At 40.4% G+C, this 26,385-nt stretch overlaps 2 protein-coding genes across 4 annotated transcripts; both read left to right on the forward strand.

The window, feature by feature from the left end:
- The first annotated feature begins 7,886 nt into the window (after positions 1-7,886).
- LOC115692360 (uncharacterized) lies at positions 7,887-14,077 on the forward strand. 3 transcript variants are annotated; one of them, XM_056307167.1, is made up of 8 exons: positions 7,887-8,239; positions 8,332-8,388; positions 8,472-8,547; positions 10,009-10,139; positions 10,228-10,277; positions 10,356-10,440; positions 10,561-10,659; positions 13,537-14,077. In XM_056307167.1, exons 1-8 carry the CDS (start codon positions 7,976-7,978, stop codon positions 13,762-13,764), a joined length of 990 nt encoding a protein of 329 aa, XP_056163142.1. In that variant the 5' UTR covers positions 7,887-7,975; the 3' UTR covers positions 13,765-14,077. The 3 variants fall into 3 exon arrangements, with proteins under 3 accessions (XP_056163142.1, XP_030475048.1, XP_056163141.1); XM_030619188.2 differs by having other exon boundaries at positions 7,890-8,239; positions 10,009-10,085; XM_056307166.1 differs by lacking the exons at positions 10,228-10,277; positions 10,356-10,440 and having other exon boundaries at positions 7,891-8,239; positions 10,009-10,085.
- Positions 14,078-16,532: 2,455 nt separating this feature from the next.
- LOC115692372 (glycine-rich protein A3) lies at positions 16,533-18,637 on the forward strand. Its single transcript, XM_030619205.2, has 3 exons — positions 16,533-16,671; positions 17,276-17,738; positions 18,095-18,637. Exons 2-3 carry the CDS (start codon positions 17,375-17,377, stop codon positions 18,331-18,333), a joined length of 603 nt encoding a protein of 200 aa, XP_030475065.2. The 5' UTR covers positions 16,533-16,671; positions 17,276-17,374; the 3' UTR covers positions 18,334-18,637.
- The last annotated feature ends 7,748 nt before the right edge of the window (positions 18,638-26,385 follow it).

Consider the following 26,385-nt stretch of genomic DNA (forward strand, 5'->3'; position numbering starts at 1 on the left):
AGTACAAGAGTAAATTCAGCTTTACACAGAGAAATACAGACAACAGTCACGATACACTTTTAAGTTCAGAAAATCAATGTCTCCTACTCCTAGAAAAGAAGCTACAAGTTACAGCTTACATCTTCATAATACAATCACTAGTCTGACAATCGCAGTTATGATCAATACCTGAATGATATGGAGCTGGAGGAGCTGAAGGACCCGGATAAGCAGCTGGTGGATATCCCCCAGGTGGTGGATAAGCTGGCGGATAACCTGCAGGCGGAGGAGGATAACCGGCAGGAGGATATCCACCTGGCGGAGGATACGCAGCTGGTGGATACCCCTGAGGAGGATACCCCTGAGGAGGATACCCCTGCGGAGGATATGACCCGTGGTGCATGTATTGCCCCGCAGCGTACCCAGCAAGGCCCGAGAAAAGCCCTTTGTCAGCAGGCTCGTTATTGCTCCCGTCTTTTCCATCCATGTTTAGTCAACAAAAAGTGATGCTGTAGGATGCCGAGAAAGTAACAAGTAGGCCAGCCCAACACAAGCGATATTGAGTCGAAAGCGACACCGCAGTCTGTCAAACAAGTTTTTAGGCATTAGACCCGTTTGCGTGACGAAGATCATCCAGTAACTTAGCAAAGGGTAGACCCCTTGATCCAACAGAAGAACTACAAACGAAAAAATTATTTCTTGGGCAACAAAAGGCAGAGACTGAACAGCCAACATCCAAGATATGCCCCAAAAAACGACAAAAGGATGCAATCTGCGGACTCGTTCCTGGTCAAAGATGCCGTGAGATGAATATTATGATAGACAAACGAACTAAGATTCCACAACATTCGAAGGAAAATGCCAAAAACTCTTATGGCAGGCAGGGCACCCCGTAACGTCAATCTCGCAAACGACTCGCATCATACCGATCGGTTGCCAATCGAGTTCTTGAGCGACAAACAATCCAGAACGTTGCAAGCGAAGGCGAAATCAACCGCCACCCCATTACTCCCCACCGTTTCACCGCCGCGAAAACGCAATACCCATTTGTCAGAAGCGACATTCAATGTCGAACCATTCGAACTCAGAACAAAAAAGAAGGAAAAAAACACGATAGAGGAAGACGCAAGTTACACAAATCAGAAGACTCGAACCATGTCGTTCTCCATTGCACAGAGAGAGAGAGAGAGAGAGAGAGAGAGAGACCATACGTAGTGGTCGGGGAGATGAGAATGGCGTCGCGCGTTGCTGCTCTGATCGGATGAACAGAGCGCGAGAGAGGAGGAGGAGAGAAGGAAAGGCAAGCCAAGGCAAAAAACTGAGCAAAAAACTGAAAAACTGAGACAACCAAAGTAAAATAATTGAAGGTACAATGCAATAGATGACTCGGACGTACTTACATGCGGCGAGCGTTACTTGGACGCGTCTTCTCCGCGTCACGTCCGAACGCACGTGTATTCAACTTTCCTCCTTTTCCTCGAATTTAAATATAGGATTAACATAATCCGAATATTTAGGAAACTTCCTTCCACATCTAGCCATGTTTTTCTATTGATAGGTGACAAGATACACGCGTCACTAATATATAAATGAGTTAATAACCGCGAAAAATTACAAATCGATACACTTATGATAAATTTGCCCTTTATTACTTTTCGTAAATATTACCGTCAAATTTCTGAGTTGGATGACATGTAACAGTTGACTAGTATACCAGGTTGGGGTTTTACCCTCCATTTGTCATCATCTGTATATCAGTTTGTAATTTTTCGTAGTATCAATCCAATTTAACGAGGGGTAAATTTATCACAAAAGTATCGGCTTGGGGTTTTTAATGGTTAAAAAATTATTTTTGGATAAATTTATCATAGGTGTACCGATTTAGAGGTTTTTCGTGGTAAAAAAATTAATTTTGGGTAAATTTATCACAGACGTACTAGTTTAGGATTTTTCATGATATTAACCCTATATAAATATGAAAACTTGATTCGATATATTTCAAATCATTCCATATTTATAACTCATTAATAAAAAAAATGATTGGAAAAAGGCACGGCCCTAAAATATATGTGTGCACTCGAAAATTGCGGCCCACGATATTTTATCGTGAGTGCTTAGTAAGGTATGAAAAGTTCATTTCAAAGCAATTTACAAAGTTTGAGGGCACGGGCGTGGCGCGAGATCCTTCCCTCTTTGCTTTTTAAAGATTCTTTAATACAACTCTTTGAGGAAATAGCTTCACACTGTTTCAAGGAGCCGCGACTTTAAAATAGTACGTTTGGTCTCGTTAACGAGCACCTAAATATGGGAAATATTCGATTTTAGTAGCATTGGTACATATCACGAGAGCAGTCAAGTATATTGAAAATTGCGGTACTTGCTTATTTAGATGCCTCATAAGTGTCCTCATGATATTTTCAAACAAAAATCCACCATATGTTATGAAATACGCAAGTTACCGCATTCTATAGCGCAATGCATCTACAATTCATCCGCGACAAGATGGTACTGGCTATCTTATCTCCATATCTATCATCTTTTTTGCTAGAAAAAAAATCAACATGATGCTAAAATCCCATTTTTTTGGGAAATGCTACGGCACATCTGTTATCTATTTTTATTATATTCCTTGAGTAGGGAGTTATTCTCGCTTTTAGGTCTCTTCCCATTTTATTCTTAGATAGAATTTCTCTCACTCATGAAATAAATGACAAAAAAGGTAAAATTTTACTTTCGTAAAACACTTTCTCCCTACCCATCCCACTTTATACATTTGGTAGTCAGGATAAAATTCCGGATAAGATAAAATTTATCTTGTCATGTGTTTGATTCCTATCTAAGACATGATAAAGTTAGATATAAAATAGATATAACTTAGATAAAATTATCCCATTAGAATATGAGATAAATGTGAATATGATTTTTAATATCGATAATATAAAAATTATTTTCTCAAATAACAAGCTTTTTAAATTAATAATATTGAAAGTGCGTGATTATCCAAATCTGGGTGATTGCACAAGGAGATAGTGCCATCACCATCACGCAAAGCAAGCACAGATTGAGATTGTCAGTCGAATGTCGGCATGCATGTTTGTCAGTAGGACAAGTGGACATAGCTCAGGGATACAAATGAAGACAATTAAGTGGACATTATTTCACTTTATTCCTGAAATTAGCCAAAGTATCTTAAAAAAAACCAACTCAAGGTTTAGCCATGCATCGACATATGCATGTCTTCTTTGTTAATTGGAAGATTTTCTCCAAAAACTTCATCCCTTTCTATGAATACACGTATAGAATTGCCATATAATTCATGAAATTACAATTAAGTCCACATCCCTACAAATACACTGTAGTTTTCAAAATTAAAATGTTCCTTGTAAAATTTTACTGCATAACATTGTATACGGCGAGTTTAAATAAAAGGGTTAATACCACGAAAAACCCAAAACTAGTATACTTGTGATAAATTTATCACAAACTAATTTTTTGACCACCAAAAAGCCCAAACTGGTATACTTATGACAGTTTTACCCTTGTTAGTTTAAGATGTGACAATTGATGGGTGTACCAGTTTGGGGTTTTACTTTTTGTTTGTCATATATGTACCGGTTTGTGATTTTTCGAGATATTAATCCAATTTAACATAATGTAAATTTATCACAAATGTACCAGTTCAAAAGGTTTTTTATGGTCAAAAAATTAGTTTATGAGTAAATTTGAGGTGTATTGATTTAGGATTTCTGGTGGTAAAAAAATAAGTTTGAGTTAAATTTATTATAAATATATCAGTTTGAGATTTTTCGTGGTATTAACCTTAAATAAAAAAGAATAAGAGAGCAAAAAATCCAACTCCACGTCCAAACTTTGAAAAATCTTACCTTTGATTTTCCATCGCCAAATCTAGGGGTGAGCATGATGGACCGCCCGAATCGGGACCGGACCGGATTGGCTGGTTTGGTCCGGTTCTTGAGAGTATCGGTCCGGTTCCCGGTTCGTAAAAATGGAACCGGTTTCCGGGCGGTCCGGTTCCCGGTTCTAGGGTGGGAACGGGACCGGACCGGACCGATAAATATATTTATTTATTTATTTTGCTCAAAAAATATATATTTATTTACTTTTTAAAATTTATGAAAAAAAAGAAAGCATTTTACCAATTTTCCTCTGCGACAAATGTCCCTATTGTTTCTCATAAAGAAAAGACAGTCCAATGCTCTGAGTTTAAAAAATAGAAACCCTAATCACTGAGGCTCTCCCCGATTCGCTCTCGCCCTCACCTTTGAGGCTCTGCCTAAGACATTTTATTAAGAAACAAGCTTGGATTTTTCTGCTTAATGCTTTTGTCATATTGCAGAAGGTTATTATTTCATATCCTAGGTTAATAAATGAATAAGCGATTGGTTCCATTGGAACCGGACCGGACCATCGGTCCGGTCCGGTCCACGGTCCTAGGACTAGCCGGTCCGGTCCTCGGTCCTAGAAACTAGGAACCGATCCTCCCGGTCCGGTTCCTGGTTCTTGGGTGGGACCGAACTGGATCAAGAACCGCTCACCCCTAGCCAAATCTTATTTTCACTAGAAAATTCTTCCGCACTCGTTTGCTTCTTGCCAAGATATGACTCACGAACGACAGGTGATAATCCCCACGAAAGACAAAGTCACACGAAATCTTGTACACAGAGAGAACCAATCAATGAATTGCCTGACAAAACCCTAAACCAAGAAAAGCTCAAGAAAAATTATAATCCTCATGCCTTGCGAGATGGATTCCATGAAAATACTGCACCCATTGCTAAGAAGTTTATTAGTTTTTCTCTTACTCTGGCCACCGTGATGACCTCCTCCTTTCATATTTCGTTCCACGATTAGGCCCCGGTAAGTAAGTAATGGCCATCCCCTTTAAACTTATGGCAAAGTTATCTAAGTGTGAAAATGTCACTGTCTATTCTCTGTCCAAGAAAGTCACGCGAAAGTCACATCTAATTTTCTCTCTTTTCACCTAGTTGTGTCAAATTGACTAAGAAATTCTCTTGAAATCTTTTTTAAGATTTGACTAGTATCTTCTTGACACGTAACAATTCATGACTGTTTCGTACGGTTGTCACATTCTTGAATTCGGCTCGTTCCATTAGATCAGAGAGAGTGAGAGAATTTTCCAACTCTCTCTCATCTGAAGGAACGAGACACAAGTTCACAAAGCCTTCTCGATTTCTCCCTAAGACACTTGGCATTAAGATTTAGCTGGTTTGTTGAGGTTTATCTTGTAAGCGCCCTATCTCTTTTATGAAGAGTCAATATTTGAGGGGCAAGTTTTTTTATGAAAAGCAGTTACTAATTCGTTTCTTTTTAAAAACAAAATTGGAAAAAAAATCAATATTCTCCATTTAGTAAAAGAGCAGTTCTTTACTTATTTCCTTCGTATCAAGAAAACCAAAAGCATATCACTTTAGTACATAAACGAACGTTTTCTTTGCATCAATGGAAAAGAAAAACGAGTATCCGTTGAAAAACAGAAAGTGTATAAGTTACATCGAATGTTCTCTTCTTCCGTTAAATTATGTCTAGAGTTTTAGCCCGTGTTTGAAATCCGAACCGTTTGGAGGATTTTGATTTGTTCAAATTCGGTGCGCCCATTAATCCCGATTCAAGTTTGGATTTTGTTGGGTGGTTTTGTTGGAGCATCAACATAGTATATTTCCTTTGACGGCAAGTTTGTTGTTCTTGTTGATTAGCTCTATTTAATATCTTTAAGAAAGCGTACAGTGAACGTCTAAAAATCACACGAGAAAAGGAACTTGAATAATCGGTGAGCAAACCTCCAAAAACAAAACAATTAATGGGTGTGTTCATTTGGCGGAAAACGAGTAATTTGGAAAATATTTTCCGAAAAATAATCGCTTATATCATTTAGCAAAATAAATAAATAGAAAATTTTTTCATCGCCCGCGAAAATAATTAGGCATAAATTGTTATCGATGATGAAATATTTTCCGTCGAAAATAAGCAATTATTTTTCGAAAAATATTTTCTAAATCACTCATTTTTCACGAACGCATCCTTGTACCTTTCTTGGTTGCATAGAAGAATTCCTTCAAGCCGTATCGAGAACTCCAAAAAGACGAACGGCGAAGAAACAAAGGGGTCGTACAGTGACACTCTCTTTGATCGCATGGAAGAGTCTTGAACACAGTGAATTTTGTGCTGTGAATTTAGATCCAATTGAGTTTGTTGTTGATTCTCCCGTAGAGTAGGTATTGACATTCAAACCAACCACGTAAATCTCTGGTATCCTTTATTATTCTTCGCTTATTTCTCTTATGATTTGTGATTTCGCGTTGATTTAATTTGCAAGATCCAGTATTATATTACGACATCTTTATTTCTTCACCCAATTATGTTGAACTCGAATGTCGATGACAACCTCGATGTCCATAAGAGATTGCTCAATGGCCGAGTTGATAATTTTGAACGGGTGGAGAAAGATTCTTAATTAAAAGAAGAGTTGCAAGAATCATAAGGAGGTACCAAAATAAAGAAATGTATAACATATAATTGCTTGAGCCTCATAGTTCTCCTTATCGATTATGCCTATTCATAAATTGGAGCACGAGATGTAGGAGTGGATTGCGCGTAGGACAAAGTCAAGTCAAAAGTAAAAAAACAAGGTATGTTCATTAGAAATTTTGAAAACTTATTACAAAAGTACAATCAAGTTCTAAAATTTATCAAATTAGTTAAATCGAGTCCTAAAGTTAATACCGCTTTATTTGGCTAACGAAAAATATTGATGTAGCTTTTTATTTTTATTTTTCTATCCAATGTGACGATGACGTGGCCTTTTTCATTTTAACACTAATTTTATTCAAATTAAATTTAAAAAAAAATAAAAAAGAAGAGGAGAAGGAGGAGGATAGGTAGGGAGGGTTGCAAGCCCTCGCCGTTGCCGCCGCCGCCCCCGTCCCACCATCGCTAGGAGGGGCCTGTGAGGGTGGGGGACGACTGGGGCCTAGCGACCCCCACCGCCTATCCTCCTTCTCTTTTTTTTTATTTTTTAAAAATATTTAGATTATTTTTAAATTTTTTTTAAATAAACTTAGTATTAAAAATCAAATTTGAGTCAAAATGGCGTCGTTTTAGTTTTATGTTTCATAATTTAGCCAGGAGAGAGAAAATATTGAAATAAGCTACGTCAGCATTTTCCGTTAGTAAATTAAATGGTGGTAACTGTAGGATTCGATTAAATCAATTTGATAAATTTTAAGATTTGCTTGTACTTTTTTTGCAAATTTTAAGATTCAAATGTACTTTCGTGATAAGTTTTAAGGTTTCTAGTGAACATATCCGTAAAAATACCCTCAAATCTTAGAGCATTTGCAGTGGAGTTGTTGCAAAGATGCAACATGCGTCGTATTTATATTAGGTTTGTTAAGAATGGAAAAGATTATGGATTAATATCATGAAAAACCCAAAATCGGTACACCTGTGATAAATTTATCCCAAATTATTTTTTTTACCACAAAAAGTCTCAAATTAGTACATTTGTGAAAAATTTATCCTATGTTAAATTGGATTAATACCTCAAAAAATCATAAATGGGTACACTTATATTAAACGGATGGTAAAACCCCATACTAGTATACCCGTTAACCGTGACTTGTCATCCAACTCCGAAATTTGACGATAAAATTTAACGAAAACTAACGGAGGGTAAAATTATAATAAATGTATTAGTTTAGAGTTAATTTGGGGTAAATTTATTATGGACGTATCAATTTAGATTTTTGGTGGTATTAACCTAAAGTTTTATATCGAACTGCAAATTACGCTACCGATATCCTATCCAAAAAAAAAAAAAAAACCTAAAGTTTTATTGGTCGCACACTAATGTAAAATTTCAAAGAACTATAAAACCCCACTCCCAAATGGGTTCCGCTTTTCTTCTGATGCAGGAGCTTCCATGAATGCCTGAAAGTCGAAGCTCGAGCCGGCATCAATGGCTATCGTCACCACCCCGTTCTCCGCTTCCTTGCGCGCTCCTCTCGCTTCTTCACCTCCATTCCTCCGCATCGCCAAGCTCGCCGCGGCGACCTGCGCTCATCGTCTCCGGTGTTACGGCGGTAGCAGCAGCAGCAGCAGCACCGCCGCAGTCCAGCCGCAACCGCAGCAACGGCAGCAAGAAGGGAGGAATCAGCTGCGGAGCCCCGACCTCGTGGCCTTAGAGTACGCGGACCTCAACCTCCCCCACAAGCTCTCCGAGGTAACAACGTCGGACGGAGAAGTGGGTTGTCGATTGCCGATGATTCGAGTGTCGCGTGACAAGCGAGTTCTGTCGGTTTCTCATTTTTGCAGGAATTGGGTCATGTCAGGATCAGGCAACATGTCAATCCCCTCAGTTCTTCCTTCTCGGTAAGCGTTAAAATTCTTTCCTCTTTCCATTCGGGTCCTGCGTTTAGCGCTTTGTCTGATGATTCTTGGTTCGGTGATGACAGATGCCTGCCCAAGCGCCGAACTGGGACGAGGTTTTGGAGGACCCGACCTTGCCTTTGATGGTGGACATTGGGTGCGGTGAGGCCACCTTGGTATTCGAAAGTCTTCGCCATCCTGTAACTTGTATTTGCATTCATTGTGATTGTTGGTTGGATAGTCCTCTGTGTTTCTGGATATCGACTGTTTCTGAATTCTCAGCTGAATGACCCTCCGGACATTTGTGAATTTCTGTCGTGGTAGGAACCCGAGGTATGCGCTTCTGTTGTCGCGGCTCGTAGAAGCATTTTACTTTGAGGTCACACACCACACGTCTTGATAATTCGCTCGACTGAGGTCATTGTATTAGATGAATCTAATTAACAAAGAAGTCATTCTCTTGCGCGTGTTCGTCCGTTGTGTCTGCGTGAATTAACAAAGAGGCTGCAATTAAAGGGGCTTGGCCGTGTAATAGGAGAGAGTTGTAGATAATAAAAACGGTTATAGAAAAAGGCAAATAGACCATAGGCCTTCAAGTTTTTCTGATTGACTTTGCATTGGCATTGTGGTCCAATCAACCACCATCATATCACACTGATGTGCGAAGCCAGCACAGTTATAGGGATCTGAAGATTAGCAGACTTGGAATTGAGTTTCCTTTCTTTGAAATGATCTTATATCATATAAGCCATAGCTTTCAGGACAATTATTGGTGCTTTGTCATCTTCTCTCCTTTATGCTCGTGGTGTGCTGCCTACTCAATTCAATTTCCTTTCTCTTTCTCTTAATGGAGTTGCTCTACTTGGATCATGCTGTTAAGGATCCAATTTTTATATCTATTTCTCATGTGACTGCGTAACTTCTTTGCAAGGAGAAAATCTTGGTTCCTAATTGTAGAAACTTGGAACCTATATCTATTGTTAGAAGAATCAATTGCTGTATTTGGATTTTGACTTCTCCAGATTCTCGATGTAATCATTCTATGACTTTGAAAAGTTCTTGGTGAACACTTGATAGAGTACGTATGAGTGAGATTTTGTACCCATAATGCTGTGGAAGTACTAAATTTAACTTGTTTGTGTTATAGACTACTGTGTCATTTAGGTTCTCATGAAGTCACATGGCGTTACAAAATCTTCCCTTCTCTTCTTTTAGAGCATGTTAACCACTTGTTATCTTTTCATTGGCAGATGACAAGCGCAATTCATATCTAATTCCTTTGTACGTGTCTCTCCATATTCACTGGATGATGAGCATGATGTGTATCTTATTCCTTTGTGTGTGTCTGTCCAAGTTTATTGGAATAATGAGATTTGATAACTGGTTTGTACGGTGTGACTGAGGTGAAACTACCTGGAGCCAGAATTAAAAATTTCAGACCTTAGAGTTTGGGAAGTGACATTTGACTTACTCAAATCTTCTTCCGCTTCTTTATTTTGTTTAATTTGTCTTGCTGAATTAGTCATTATGATTATCACTTCAACCTCATTTCAGTAAACGGGCGTCTTGTTGCTTGCATGCATGGGACATCTTTCTTCAACTGATGGTACGTGAAATTCCCAGGCAGTGGCAGACTTCTCATGTGGCTCGCAAAAGCAAATCCCTCGGGAAACTATCTGGGACTGGAAATCCGGCAGAAAGTATGGCATGAACACCTTGGGTTACTTCTAGCACACTCAGCAATGACTCTGATTGTGTTAGTGTACTACAATCTTGGTTTATTCTCATTTGATGGAAGAGCATGGAGATTTAGTTCATATTCTTGAAATGTACTATTTGCAGCTTGCTAAGCGTGCAGAATGCTGGGTAAAGGAGCTGGCTCTAAAGAACATGTAGGCTTTGCAATTTACCATCTATTGATAAATCTGCATATCATTGTTTTTCTTATAGCTTTCTTGACTACATTGCAGACATTTTCTGTTTGCAAATGCCACAGTTTCTTTCAAAAATATAATGTCCACTTACCCAGGTCCTTTGATGTTAGTTTCAATCCTTGTAAGTGTCTCGTCTTTAAAACTTCTTGGGAACTCATATCTCTTTACCTCCCAAATTGTTTTAACTAATTTGTATGCTGGAGGAATGAACTTAGTGCTCTTGTTCCATATTTTGATGCAGTGTCCAGATCCTCATTTCAAGAAAAAGTATCACAAGAGAAGGGTTGTGCAGAAGCCTTTGGTAGATTCTATTTTGGATAGTCTAGCGCCTGGGGGAAAGGTATGTGTGCTGCATTTCAGTATTCCATTGTCGGTAGAATGATTACTGGTGGGTTCTTTCCAACAAGTGTTGTTCTTTTGTGCTTGTTAGCTACATTTATACTTTCTCATGTTCTGTTGTGATAATACGAGTTCAACGATGAGCTTCAAATGCACACGTGTGAGGACCTGTATTGGATTGATTTAATCCACTTTGCAATTCCATCAATAGTGCTAGCAGCATGACTGCTTAGCCTACAGAAATCTTGCTTATTCTATTCAGTCCACATTGAGCTGATCATCCTTTCACGCTAAGATACCACCATGATATTCTAACTCTTTTCCTTTATTAGCAGTTACAGCTCAAACAAAAAAATGGGTGATACTTCAGTAGAAAATTCTGCTGCTGGTTATAGCAGATGGAAAGAATGTTTAATGCTTGAGGATCGTGGGGTTTACTTACGGGGGCTTGCTGTAAGAGCAAAAATTTGTTAGTTCGACATGATAGCTGTTTGTGTACATTGGTTCTTAATCCCTTGTTACGATCAAATATATCTCATTGACATTAAGCAAATGTATTGTAAAAAGGCAACAAGCATGAAAAATAGTATGAAGTGATATTATAACGAATTAAAATGACAGGGCTTATTAATGCCACTGGGGAAACTGGTGAAACCTGCAATTACCCAAACCAAACCCCAACCAACACTCGTGATGGCCAAAGATGGGGGAGTAACTATTGGTCCTGCTGTTTTGGGAGGGAATAATACAGGCACTTTTGAAATGTGAAGGGTGAATCTTTAAGTAAAAACACATGAAAGATAATGTGATGGGCATCTTCCAAGTCTCTTTGGGAGATCAGCCAGATGATAAAAATATGGAGAAAACTAACTTTTGACACTCTTTAATTGTAGTAATCATAATGATAATGATTCATAATTCATATTCCTCCCTCTGTAATGAAACCTGAGTAGTAGTTATAGCTCCCGAGTTTTATTCCCTCTCAGCATTCCTACGCATAGGAATGAGGGATGAATTCCCATTCCTCTTTTGTTACTCCCAACAACCTAAATAGGCCTTATTACAGTGTAGGTAATTCAAGCATGTTTCCTCTTGAATTAATTGTGCAGTCTAGGATAAGCATTAGTTTTCTTATGAGATCTGTCCCAAGCTGATTGCTGGTAGTATCCAGGAAGTATAAGCTCATATGGAAAGATGAATGGATAATTTAAAGTTGCACTTGCATCTGATGTTACTGAAGTGGGGGATAAGAAACTCAGTCTATTCCATTGAGTAGACTCTTTGGCCTGCTCGCCAGTTCATTACTTTGGAGTTGGCAACATCTAGTATCTTGAAATTTTTTTATTGGCATTCAACAGTCAAAATCTGACCCTAATCAATCTGCATGCCATTCCGGTGTGTGTGTGTGTGTGTGTGTGAGAGAGAGAGAGAGAGAGAGAGAGAGAGAGAGAGAGAGAGAGAGAGAGACTATTAAAATTTGACAGACAAAATCTAACCCTAAACTATCAACAGGCATGTCATTCTGTTATGGCTTATTATATAAATTGTGCATATTGTTTGTTCATTTTTTTTCCTCTTTTTATAGCCCAAACTTTAGTTTGATGCCATCTCTTAATGATTATAGAATTATGGGCATAAAGATTTGTGCTCAAACGGAAAACAGCATTTGGGTTAAGGAGAAGGCAATTTTGTGACCAGAGCTAGAAATCACTACTTCACATCCTCTGGTGCTTTGTTGAAATCACTCTCCCAGTCGTGGTTAAGCTTTTGACTTTGGAAAGTATAGTCACTCCCATCTATTGCACCAAACTTAATCTGCTTAAAGTACAGTCACTCCCATCCATTAGGGAGGGAGGGAGGGAGGGAGGGAGGGAGGGAGGGAGATGATCTGCTGCATGACCGATTTCGGGAAATCATACTCAGGTGTCCTGGGCTTTGGGATCCACAATTTATTCAGAATATAGATCATATATCTATCAAATTTGGTCTGGAGGTTACATATCCAAACCTCGTTCTCATGGCTAAAGAATTGAATAAGCTTGCAATCTTGGTATTACTAAAATAGCTGACCACTCTGTTATCCACCATGCCCAGATGTGGAGTCTTCTTTAATCAATTTGTCCATTCTTAGTGCGGCCTCTGACATTTCTGCCAAAACTGCTTCTATCTTGATACCACAGTGATTGGTTTTGCAACCAATAGCAGTATTTCTGGGAGGGAGATGATCTGCTGCATGACAGATTTCGGGAAATCATACTCAGGTGTCCTGGGCTTTGGGATCCACAATTTATTCAGAATATAGATCATATATCTATCAAATTTGGTCTGGAGGTTACATAGCCAAACCTCGTTCTCATGGCTAAAGAATTGAATAAGCTTGCAATCTTGGTATTACTAAAATAGCTGACCACTCTGTTATCCACCATGCCCAGATGTGGAGTCTTCTTTAATCAATTTGTCCATTCTTAGTGCGGCCTCTGACATTTCTGCCAAAACTGCTTCTATCTTGATACCACAGTGATTGGTTTTGCAACCAATAGCAGTATTTCTGTGTATCTTTATCTTTAGCTTATGTTATTGGTAGCAATCTCATGGTTAAAGCATGTGGTGTGGTCTTAGCATTTGGTACGATACACATCTTTCCATTGATACCTGGACAGCAATTATGTGAACTTCACTCTTTTCTTGACCCTTCATTCTAGGATCTTGACAAAGTCAGGATGATTCTCAGAGGTCAATTTCACCGAGTTAATCTACACGTTCTTTTTTGGATTTGTTATTTGATTTTGTTGTGCTCCAGTTTCATAATCATCATTTTATTTTGTTCTATCTAATGTTTGACGCCTCATGTTGTTAACAGTAGCAGTGGTCATTGCAGGTATTTATACAGTCTGATGTGCTCGAAGTGGCCATGGACATGAGAAATCTATTCGACGAGAGGTGCGATTTGCTTCAACACGTCGATTCGATCGATACGACAATTTTGTGCGATGTGGATGGATGGTTACTGAAAAACCCAATGGGGATACGAACAGAGAGAGAAATCCATGCAGAATTCGAAGGCGCGAAGATGTACAGAAGATTGTACCAGAAGAAGCTGGTGTAATTTCAGGGTGGCGTTGCCCAAGGATAGGTTGCGTTGAGGAGGAAAGGTCATAGGTTGTTTTGTATTTGCTTATGCTGGAAAGATTCTTGTTCTTTCTATTTCTTTACCCTCTAGGTTAGGATAAGAGCCATATTGCCACCTACTCTTGAACAACTCCACTACCTCTCTCCTTCCTACCAACTTCTCCATCATCCTCTGCTCAGCAATTTACAGCCACAGGTCATGCATGTTGCTTTCACCGAAAATCATGGCTTTTTTTCATTAGTTTCTTTTGTTTTTATCTTGAATTAAGAAAAGTCTCAATGTTTACCCACTTCTCAGATTTTTCCATGACATTTTGTCTATCACAACTCATGTAAGCCTCTAGGAAAAATTCCAAAAGTCCCTTGCATTTTTCCCGATTATCACTTAATGTCCCGGGGAAATTGCTAAAGAATTATAAACTTGTTGCACTTGTGGCAATTGTCCTAAATATTTTAATTTGACCAATTTAATCCAGCATCTTTTGATAATTTGCCAATTGAGTACTTTTGTCCAATTTTGGCCTCATTGACATGGATGCCGGCCATCTTACGTGGCATGACAGCGGACAATTGGTGCTGGCGTAGATAATTTTTGTAATTTTTAAAAGAAAATCTGAATTTTTCTTTTCTTTTTTTTTTCTTTGTTTTGGTTCTCATATTGGCTTGCGAGGAACACTAGCGACCCCTATCGGCCGTGAAGGCCTTGCCCATACTTGGGAGGGAAACCCCATGGCCATTGCGACCTGGCTGGCTGTGGGTGAGGGTGCAAAGTCCCTCGCCAAATTTGAGCGAGGGCCGTGATGGCCTTGTCCAGTCATGGGGGAGGCCTTCATAGCCTCACTAGTTGCCTAGTCGGTAACCCTCATCGGCCACAATGAAAAAAAGAAGCAAAGAGACAGAAAGGAAAGAAAAATCAATAATAAATAATAAATGGCAAAAATTGTCCCATGTCAATGTTGATCGTGCTACATAGGATAGTCGGCGTTAAACGTCAGCAATTTTTTTGCCAAAGTTGGCCAGAATGACTCAATTGACAAATTGTCAAAATGTTTGGAATTAAATTGGTCAAATTAAAAAATTTAAGAATAAATTGGCACAAACACGGTAAAGAAATTTTTGGTAATTTTTTCTAATATCCCTTTTAAATTTTCTAATTTGCGTCTTTAGACTGTGTCGCGTAGTCAGTGTGGCCAAGTCATTGTTCCTTTGTACGAAGATCCTTTGTAATTCGAAACCTGTTGACCATTGCCACCATCGAACCCTGTGGTTGACTCACACACAAACTCTCTCTATAGCCCCGTAAGCGCCACGTTGTTGCTACGTAAGTGCCAGCGTGGCATTCAACAGCCATTTCACATCTCAATTCTATTAGGAATTTTTAATCAAAGGATCACATTGAACAAACAAACATATAGCTTAAGGATTTGAATGCACAAAAAAAAAAAAATGGTCCAAGGACCACATTTTAGAAATGAAAAAAGGTTCATGTTCATCCTATGACATTATCCCATTGCATAATATATGTATGATCTAAGACTCCATTAGTTTTGCGAAAAACGAAGATTTAAAAAACGTTTTCTTAAAAATAATAGCTTGTATCGCTTAAAATAAGTATTTAATAAAAAAAAGTTTTCATTATCGACAATAATTTAGAAAGTGCAATTTTACTTTTTTGTCATTTATTCCATGGGTAAGGAAAATTCTATCTAAGAATAAATTGGGAAGCAGCTAACACTGAGAATAACTCACTATTCAAGGTATATAATTGAAATGGATAACAGATGTACCCTAGCATTTCCCAAAAAAAAATGGGATCTTTGTAGCATCATGTCGATATATTTCTAGAAAATCATGGGAGATGATAGATATAGAGATAAGATAGCTTGTTTCATCTAGTCGTGGCTGAATTGTAGATGTGTTGTGATGCAAAATGCGATAACTTCGTAACATAGGTGGGTTTTGTTAAAATTTCTTGAGGAACTAAATAAGCAAGTATTGCAATTTTCAATACACCGACTGTTCTCGTAATACGTACCAATGCTACCAAAATCAAGTATGCTTATCGACAAGAGACCCACGTATAATTTTAAAATTGCGGCTCCTTGAATCTGTGTGGAGCGGTTTCCTGAAAGCCATCGTAGTTGTAGAGGTACTGCAACCCTAGGGGGTATTTGTTAAATATTTTATAAAAGCCATAGCACCCCTTTGCATGATTGAAGTTGCTGCGAAACTGCTGTATCGAAGAATCTCAGAAAAGCAAAGAGAGAGCTCATGCCACACCCATGCCCTTCGAATTTCATAAATTGCTTTGAAAGAACCCTTTCCATACCTTATTCAATCCTCACGATGGATATCGGGGGCAGCAATTTTCGGGTGCACACACACATATATATATTTTAGGGCCGTTCCCTTAATCTGATCATTTTTCTGATTAATGAGTTAAAAAAATATGGGATGATTTGAAATCTATCGAATCAAGTTTTCATATTAATGTACTAGTGGCGTTTATATCTTGTCACCTATCAATAGAAAAAGATAGTTAGATATAAAGTTTCCTATAATCTACGGAATTATGTTAAATCCTATATTTAAATCCGAGGAGAGGAGGAAAGGCGGACGCACGTGCGCTCGCACGTGACGCGGAGAGAGAGAGAGAGAGAGAGAGAGAGAGACGCGCCCAAGTAACGCGTGCCGCGGATATGTACGTCCCAGTCATCGTCCGTCGCATCGAGTCCTCAATTTATTTTATTATTTATTTTATATTTGGTTATCTTTTCTTGGCCTTGGCTTGCGCTTCCTTCTCTCCTCCTCCTCCTCCTCTGGCGCTCTCGTTCGTCCGATCGGAGCAGCAACGCGCGACGCCACTCATCTCCCCGACCACTACGTACGATCTCCCTCCCTCTCTCTCTTTCTCTCTCTCTCGGTCTCTCTGTGTGTGCGCAATTGAGACCGACATGGTTCGTGTCTTCTGATTTTGTACTCGCGTCTTCCCCTTGTCGTGTTTTGTCTGTTTTTTCTTTTGTTGTCCCGAGTTTTGAATGGTACGACCATTGAATGTCGCTTCTGACAAATGGGTATTGCGTTTTCGCGGCGGCGAAACGGTGGGGAGTAACGGGGTGGCGGTTGGTCTCGCCTTTCGCTCGCGACGTTCTGGATTCGTTTTGTCGCTCAAGAGCTCGATTGGCAACCTATCGGTATGATGCGGGTCGTTTGCGAGATGGCCGTTTCGGAGTACCTTGCCTGCCATGAGGAGTTTTGGACATTTTCCTTCGAAAGTTGTGGAATCTTTGTTCGCTTGTCTGTCGTATTCATGTCATGGAATCTTGGACCAGGAACGAGTCCCCCTGTTCAGACTCTGCTTTCTGTTGCCCCAAGAAATAATTTTCTGTCTGTAGTCCTTCTGTTGAATTAAGGGGTCTGGCCTTTGCTAAGTTACTAGATGATATTTGTCAAGCAAACGGGTCTAATGCCTCAAACTTATTTGACAGACTGCGGTGTGGTGGCTCTTGACTCGATATTGCTTGTGTTGGGCCGGCCTACTCGTTACTTTCTCGGCATCCTACAGCATTATTTATCGTTGAGTAAACATGGATGGAAAAGACGGGCGCGGTAACGAGTCCGCTGACAAAGGTCTTTTCTCGGGCCTTGCTGGGTACGCCGCGGGGCAATACATGCACCACGGGTCATATCCTCAGCATGGATATCCTCCTCAGGGATATCCTCCGCAGGGGTATCCTCCGCAGGGGTATCCTCCGCAGGGGTATCCCCTTCAGGGGTATCCACCAGCTGGGTATCCTCCACCGGGTGGATATCCGCCCGCCGGTTATCCTCCTCCGCCTGCCGGTTATCCTCCTCCGCCTGCAGGTTATCCACCAGCTTATCCACCACCTGGGGGATATCCACCAGCTGCTTATCCCGGTCCTTCAGCTCCTCCAGTTCCATATCATTCAGGTATTGATCATAACTGCGATTATCAGACTAGTCATTGTATTAGGAACATGTAAGCTGTTACTTGTAGCTGGTCTTTCATTTTTGTGCGCTTTTTTCTAGGACTTAGGAGACATTGATTTTCTGAACTTAAAAGTGTATCGTGACTGTTGTCTGTATTTCTCTGTGTAAAGCTGAATTTACTCTCGTAGATGGTTTTTAATTCCAAAGTTGAACGGTTTTGACTAAGGCACTGATGGTTTCTGGTTTTTTCTATTTGGTGTTTTTGTTGGGTGGGACCTGTTCTCAGTGAACTTCTTGCTAGTGTTTTGTATGTTGGCTATTTATGTTTCCTGATCCAGTTCCCTGTATGTTTATAGGGCATGGTCCTGGTCCTGGTATGGGAGCAATGGTAGCTGGGGGCCTTGCTGCTGCGGCCGCTGGTTACGGGGCACACCACATGGTTCATGGTTCTCATCATCTCGGACATGGGGCTTTCTACGGCCATGGTCATGGAAAGTTTAAGCATGGAAAGTTCAAGCACGGGAAGTTTGGAAAGCGCTGGAAACATGGCATGTTTGGAAAGCACAAGGGCAAGTTTTTCAAAAGATGGAAGTGAATCATCACATCTGTCCTGCTGGGGGACTGTTGTTGGCTTTCGACTGTTCCTTGTATGACCGAGTGGTACTACTAAGATTGATTGTGTTAATAGGTGGACCTACGTTTAAGTACTGAAAATGCTTCCTGTGCTATGTATCTATGATTGGTTGCTCTCTTTAAGAAATTGGGTCGAGTCTTCTAACAATGTCAATTTGCTTACTGATTTAAGATTCTTTTGAATCACTGTTTGCTCAGCTCTTTGTATGATGAAGTTCAAGAGCTTTGCTCTGCATATTGAAAACAATGGAAGATGCTTTGGCTGACTTGGATTAGGAATTTCTGGGTTAGATCAACTGAGTTCTGGTTGAATGTGGCTGGCATTTGGTTTGTTCAAAAAGCCAAGGAATTTGGCAGTCTTGAGAGGAGGATGAAGGGTCAACAGGTCTGATGGAGGCTAGAAATTGCTCATGGTGATTAACTGTAATATCGTGATTTCATTGATCAAAATGAAAAGATAGCAAACACATGATTAGGACAATGTTGTCGTTCTTTTCAATTGCTTGAATTGTCTAGTATGCTTAAGACCTAGCGTTGGATGAACTTTTCTAGTTCCCCTTTTCTTTCTTTGTACTATTTGACTTTTCCCAGGTCTTGGGAAGTCCATATATGTCTGTTGATGAGGAATATAATTCTGGCAGAAACTCTTTGGGGGTGAATGCTCACGAGTACGAGGATCCGTTTGTTTTGCAAAAAATAAATGATCTGGGAAATATTTTCTTAAAAAATAATTGTTTGTATCCCTTAAAATGAATAGTCAATAAAAATTATTTTTATTATCGATAATAATTTATATGTAATCATTTAGTAAATTCGTTTGGTAACGTAATTTCATTTTTTATTTTTGAAATAATTTTTTAGTTTAGAAATATGTTTAGAACAAAAATGAGAAGTAAAAATTTTATACTTTCCTATTTCTGGGACAAAAAGAGAAATAAAAACTTTTATCATTGTTCGCCCGCCTCCTCCCGTTGCTGCCCCCCACCGGCCGCTACCTCCTGTCGCCGCTCGATGAATGGAAAAGAGCAAAAGAGGGAGATATTTAAGACGGTCTATCAAACGAATTTTTATTTTGGGAAGAGAAATTTTGTGTCATTATTAAATACGTATCTCTATTCAGTAACTCGACAAGGAAACATAAATAAAAAAAATCTATTTCTGGTCAAAAATCTATTTCAGAAATAGAATAGTTATCATTCATAATCTTATTAATTCTCGTAGCTTGATAAAGTTATTCAAGCCGGAAAAGAAGAAGAAGGACATCATGGCTATGTACTCTTAGACTCGTACAACTGAGTTAAAAAGCAGACTCGTTCGACAATTAGTATAACCTAGTGGGCGGTGCCAGGACCCTACTTAATAGAGAGTGGTTGTCATTTTCAATACACTGGTTATACATAACATAAAGAGACATCATCGTATTAGTAATGTCAATCTTCTATTATTTAGGTATTTAACAAATATCCTCGGATGCCCACTTAACAAAAAAATCCTTCGAGATACGTCTACGTCTGGCAAAAGTAGCTGAAAACATGATTGTATGCACGGACAAGTGGTCTGACATGTTTGGAAAGCGAGGTAGGTACTTTTTTTTTTTCCTTTTTTGGGTAAGAAAAAATTGTAATAAAAGTAAGGATTAATACTACGAAAAATATTGAATTAGTACATTTATGATAAATTTATTCTTAATTATTTTTTGACCACAAAAAACTCCAAATTGATACTGATCCCCGACTTTGAGCACTTCGGGTCCCTTATTGCGGGGCTGATTGGGCGGCCGGGCCGCCCGATACATATTCGGCTTTAGGCCTCTTTTGAGAATTTGGCGCATTGGGGTCATAGTGAAATTTTCATTATTTTTTAAAAAAACTCAATTGATATATCACGACAATTTTACCCTTTCTCAGTTTTCATTAAATTTTACTGTTAAATTTTTAAGTTGGATGACACGTGACAGTTGACGGGTGCATCAGTTTGGGGTTTTAGTCTCTGTTTATCACAGCTGTAACATTTTGTGATTTTTCATGATATTAATTTAATTTAACGGAGGTAAATTTATCACAAATATATCAGTTTTAGATTTTTAGTTGTTAAAAAATTAATTTAGGGTAAATTTATCACAGATATACCGGTTTAAGATATTTTATGATAAAAAAAATTAATTTTGAGTAAATTTATTATAAATATATAAATTTGAAATTTTTCGTCGTATTAAATGCTGAAAAGTAACAGCCAACAATAGTCTACAACCCTTGATTGACCGATCAATGTCTCGTATCAGGCAATCCGAAATGGCCTCGCATAGGAAGCGGCAGGTACCAGATTTTGCCAGCGAAATCCCAATGGCTCCTTCCTTTCTTTGCCCAGGTGACCGTTGACTTGAGGGTCGCTTCCTCCTCTAGGGCGGGTCTCATCCGCCGCCGAGCGTAGCGTTCCGACAGCGTCTTACAAAGTGACAATGGAGAATTGAAGGAGTCGTGTGTGTGTGTATATATACCAGCGAATGTTTTTGGTCGGAAGAATCGAAGTACCACCGAGACATGCATTCTCAATCTCAACAAAGCCGAACGTTAAGGTTCCTACTGATGATGACGGTTTTTTTGGTAAAACCACTGGGCATTGGACACTCGTCCTCATATTCCAACTCGACGGGATGACCCGGAAAAGCTAGCGATTCGGTTGTTTGGAGCCGAGGTTGGGTCGACCCAATGGCCACACCCACCTGCCATAATATATATTAACACTTGTCACGTTGTATTTTCGTATGTCTTAAAGAGCTGGCACCTTAACATAATTCGATGACCATCTGCCAAATCTAACTTGACAGTTGAAAGTAGAAAAACTTTATAACCACCAACCGTTTAGAAGATGAGAAAAAAGTTCGAAACTTTTGACTCTAGGACTAAATGACACAATTTCTGTCATTCTTCCAATTTCTGATTTTAAGCATTGGAAGGCCAATCCGTGTGAAAAGTGCCAATGGAAGGGCGGCCAAAACCCGACCCTCCTCCGTTTTGATTTGGTTGACTTGAGTTTGATTCGATGGGGCTTTTCTTTTTTGGCTGATCTGAGGGGATAATTATCAAAAAAATCTGAAACCTATTGTGCGAATGCTAATTTAGTTTTACATAATTAAATTTTGCCAATTGAATCCTAAACTTTTTGACGATTTGCCAATGTAGTTTTTCCGATCAATTTTGGCCGAAAAGTTGCTAACACGAACGTCGGCTGTCCTATGTAGCACAGTTGGCGCTTTAAATTTTTTATAAATTTTTTGAAGTTTATCGTTTTTTTTATTTTTCTTTCTTTTTTTTTTCCAACAAATCTAGCGAGGGCCATTGGCCGACCCTTGCCAACCATAGCCCTTGTCGGTTGTGGTCGAGCAGCCTAGCCCTTGCCAAGTGGTCGGTGACCATCGCAAGATTTGGTGGAAAAAAAAGAAAAGAACAAAATATAAAAAAAATTATAAAAAATAAAAAATTGTAAATGGGACGGTCGGTGTCCACGTTAGCAATTTTCAACCAAAATTGATCGGAATGACTATTTTGACAAATTGTCAAAAGGTTTATGACTCAATTGACAAAATTAAAAGGTTTATTACTGAATTGGCATTCGAACAATATGTTAACGACTTTTTTGGTAATTTACGCGGATTAGTTTCTTCTTTTGCTTTTCTTGGTTTAGGGTAATGTTAGGTAATTTCTTCATTTGTTCTCTCTGTGTACACATTTAGGAAAATTACCAAAATAGTCCTAAACTTGTTGCAATTATGCTAATTCAGTCATAAATCTTTTTTTTTTGTGCCAATTGAGTCCTAAATCTTTTGCATTCGTTCCAATTTAGTCTATCCGGTCAATTTTGGCCGCCCGGTGCTGACGTGACACGGCTAGTGCCACCGTGGACAATTTTAATAATATTTTTGATTTATTTATTTTTTTCTCTTTTTTTTCCTTCCCTTCATCCTCTGGCCAATGAGGTCGACTGGTGAGGGTGAGCCTCGCTTGCCCCTAGCGAGACTTATAAGCGAGGGCAAGCCTCGCCATGGCCTCGCTGTGATGTGGAGAATTTGACATATATCGAATCATGTTCTCATATTTATTTGGAAAAAACCACCAAAAACCCTAAACTTTCCCACTTGTGACACATTTACCGAACTTTTTTTGTGACACCAAAACCCCAAACTTTGTTATTTGTGACACATTTACCCCGATATACATTGTCCATGGACATTTTCGTCTTTTAGCTTTTTCTTTTACTTTTTTTTTCTTTCCGGCGAGGGCCACCCGCCGCGCCTGGCGAGGCTCGCCGCCTCGCCGCCTGTGCGAGGGCGAGCCCGCCTGCGAGGGCGAGCCCGCCGACGCCGGCGAGCCTCGCCCTCGCCGGGCGAGCGAGGGCGAGCCTCGCCGGCGCCGGGCGAGCCTCGCCTCGCCCGGGCGAGCGAGGGCGAGGCTCGCCGGCGGCGGGAGCCTCGCCCGGCCGGGCGAGGAGGGCGAGGCTCGCCCGACGCCGGCGAGGCTCGCCCGACGCCGCCGGCGAGGCTCGCCCTCCCTCGCCCTCCCTTGCCAGCGGGCGAGGCGAGGCTCGCCCGCGCCGGCGGCGAGCCTCGCCTCGCACGGGCGAGGAGGGCGAGGCTCGCCGGCGCCGGCGCGAGCCTCGCCTCGCCGCCCAGCCGTGGCGAGGCTCGCCGGCGTCGGGCGAGCCTCGCCTCCTCGCCCAAAGCCGGGCGAGGCTCGCCTGACGCGGCGAGCCTCGCCTCGCTCGCCTAGGCGAGGGCGAGGCTCGCCCGACGCCGGCGAGCCTCGCCCTCCTCGCCCGCGAGGGCGAGGAGGGCGAGGAGGGCGAGCCTCGCCGCCGCGTCGGGCGAGCCTCGCCCGCCCGCTCGCCGGCGTCGAGGCGAGGCTCCCCCGCCAGGCGAGGCTCGGGCGAGCCTCGCCCTCCTCGCCCAGCCGAGGCGAGGCTCGCCCCGACGCCGGCGAGCCTCGCCCCGCTCGCCTCTGTGCGAGGGCGAGGCTCGCCGACGCCGGCGAGGCTCGCCCGACGCCGGCGAGCCGCCCCTGCTCGCCCGGGCGAGGGCGAGGCTCGTCCATGCCGGCGAGGCTCGCCCCAGCGAGGGCGAGGCTCGGCTCGGCGGGCTCGCCATCGCCCGGGCGAGCGAGGGCGAGCCTCGCCCGACGCCGGATCCGGCGAGGGCCCTCTCGCCGGACGGCGAGGGCCCCGCCGGAAAGAAAAAAAAGTAAAAAGAAAAAGAAAAAGCTAAAAAGATGAAAATGCCCATGGACAATGTATATCGGGTAAATGTGTCACAAATAACAAAGTTTGGGGTTTTTGGTGTCACAAAAAAGTTCGGTAAATGTATCACAAGTGGGAAAGTTTGGGGTTTTGGTGGTTTTTCCCTATTTATTTATAGAAAAAGATAATTAGATATCGATGGAAGTCTCCTAAATCTTCGGAAGTTTCCTAAATCTTCGGAATATCTTAATCCTATATTTAATTCGACGAAAGGAAAGAAAACGTGCGTTCGCACCTTGACCGATAGAGAGAGAGAGGCGTCCAAGTAAACGCTTGACACCAGTCATCGTCTATCGCATCGATTCTTCGATTATTTTATTTTATGTTATCTCGGTTATCTCACTGTTTCAGCTTGTGCCTTCGCTAGCATTTGCACTGAGAACAGGAGGAGGTTTGCAACCCACGTTTTCCACACAAGAAGAGATCAATCGATCCTCCACACAATGCAAATGTGGAATTTGACGAAGACTCATTACGCATTGCAAATGAGGTATGCACGAATCAGAATACAGAATGCTTCGACAAAGAAGCATGGGAGCGGTCGATAACAATCAACTTCATCTCCTCATATATTGTTATCAATACTTAGCAATTATTGCATGGGAGAAATGGAAGTTTCGGCTATCAGAAGAACTCGTACAACCAGGTAATTATCTAAAAACGCTTGATCAAACCATGACCCCTCTCTCTCTCTCTCACAAATACTACTTTGAAAGATTTTGTTCTCCGTGGATCAGTCCACTAATTTTTGCCTACCACACGCTAGTAAAATATAAGTAATTTAATGTCATAGTACAAAATATATTTACGTGCCGTTCTTCGGCTCCGTTCGTTTCGTGGAAAACGTGACGTTTATGGAAAATATTTTCCAGAATGTCATTTTCCAGGAAAATGATAATATTTTTCGGTGTTCGGCCGAGATCTGAAAATGAACTGAAAAATATTTTCCGTTGTTCGGCATGGATAATCTGATTTGATCTTCCTCCTTGCACTATTTTTAATAATTTTTTTATTTTTTTAAAATAGATTTTTTTAATTATTTTTAATTTTCTTATATTTCTTTTCTCTTCTTTTCTTTTTTTATTCTTTATTTCTTCCTTTGCCAGTCGTTGCCGACCTCGAGAGAGGCCTTGCCAGATTTGGCAAGGCAAGGCTACTCTCAGTCTTGCCGGCCTCGAGCGAGGCGAGGCGAGGCGAGAGCTTGCCGGCCTTGGGCAAATGAGGGATGGCCTCGCCTCTGGCCGATCACCGGCCGTCGCTGTGGTCGGCAGAGGAAGAAAGAAAAGAAAAAAAGAAGAGCAAAAAAAGAAAAGAAAAAGATTAAAAAAATTAAAAAATTGAATTTTTTAACAAATAAAAATAAAAATAAAAATAAAAATAAAAATAAAAATAAAAATAAAAAGTGTTTTGTGAAAGAAAGCGGTGAAAGAAGATATGGAAAATGTTTTCCGCTTTTCCTCACTTTTGAATGTGTTTTTTTTTTCCATTGGTGGAAAATGTTTCAAATGACTAGTTTATTTTCCATGAAACGAACACCGGAAAATTCGGAAAACATTTTCCTGAAAGTTGTTTTCCGTGAAACGAACGGAGCCTTAAAGAAGACCAGTGCTCACTCAACTTTGAAATTGTATGTGCAGCCACTTCTTCGAAGGCTTAACTATTAGAGAGTAATATAAACTTTTATCCGTCACGTATTTGAACATTAAAACAATAATGAGCTGTTTGCAATTCGTATATGTACATAAGTATACACGTATATGCTCTAGATAGGTGCATTGTGATGGATCCTATGAGTTACGTGAGTAATATAATGTTGGACCATATTTTTCTCCATCCTTAATTGAAGGAAACTTCTTCAAATTTGGTGTTCTGATTGGTGTCATTAACATATTTGCTTTGGTGCCTAAGTCACAAATCTCGGGCTTAAACATTGGTTCTCTTCGTATATTCCAAGTTTTTAGTAGGTTCTCGTCTCGAAAAAGAAAATATAGCAATAAATAAACTCATTCAAATCTAAATTTAAACGAGGGTATATGGACCACACACGAGCAAGAGCTAAATCCTAATCACGTCACGGGACCAATAGTTGACAAGTATGTTTGGGACCAGCGGGTCAACCTCGCCTGGAATCAAGCGTGAGTTGGGTATCGCCAATCAATTCGATGTAAAATGGAAGCCGCTTGTCACGGCATCAAATCGAAGCTTTTGATCGTCAACTCTAATGTCGGTATTGCATTTTCGTGGTGGTGAAACGGTAGGGAGTAATGGGGATGCGGTTGATTTCGCTTCGCATGGCGACATTCTGGATTGTTTTGTCACTCAAGAATTCAATTGACAACCGATCAGTATGATGCGAGCCGTTTGCAAGATTACCGTTTCAGAGTACCCTGTCTCCCATGAGAGTTTTCTGTTAGATGTATGCCCTAAAGTTACTATGTAACAGTTACATGTTAGGGATTTAAGTTGTACTTTCAATTACATTATTTATTTAATGGCAAGGACGTATTCATTCATTTGTCCAATTATTTAAATATAAGAACGATTCCATAAGATTAGTTGTGACTGAACCTATTCTTGAGACGTTAAGAATATATGTGACAGGTTCACAGTTAGACTGAATTTTTAAATTGTTCTCGGTCGATGGATCATTGAGTGGATATTAATAATCTTGTTGATACCGGTGTGTTCGTAACTTCACCAATAAGTATTGGATACTTAAGGGAAT

Source organism: Syzygium oleosum, unplaced genomic scaffold, assembly GCF_021117445.2.
Source record: "Syzygium oleosum isolate NSW1041296 unplaced genomic scaffold, Sole_v2.1 Sole_v2.50, whole genome shotgun sequence".
NCBI classification, from domain to species: domain Eukaryota; kingdom Viridiplantae; phylum Streptophyta; class Magnoliopsida; order Myrtales; family Myrtaceae; genus Syzygium; species Syzygium oleosum.

Bases quoted from the DNA above. Each gene is read 5' to 3' on its own strand.
- LOC115692360 (XM_056307167.1), top strand. From the start codon at position 7,976: ATGGCTATCGTCACCACCCCGTTCTCCGCTTCCTTGCGCGCTCCTCTC. The intron at 8,548-10,008 runs GTGAGGCCACCT...TGAAATTCCCAG, and splicing joins GATGGTGGACATTGGGTGCG to GCAGTGGCAGACTTCTCATG. The intron at 10,140-10,227 runs GTGTTAGTGTAC...TACTATTTGCAG, and splicing joins ACTCAGCAATGACTCTGATT to CTTGCTAAGCGTGCAGAATG.
- LOC115692372 (XM_030619205.2), top strand. From the start codon at position 17,375: ATGGATGGAAAAGACGGGCGCGGTAACGAGTCCGCTGACAAAGGTCTT. The intron at 17,739-18,094 runs GTATTGATCATA...GTATGTTTATAG, and splicing joins TCCAGTTCCATATCATTCAG to GGCATGGTCCTGGTCCTGGT.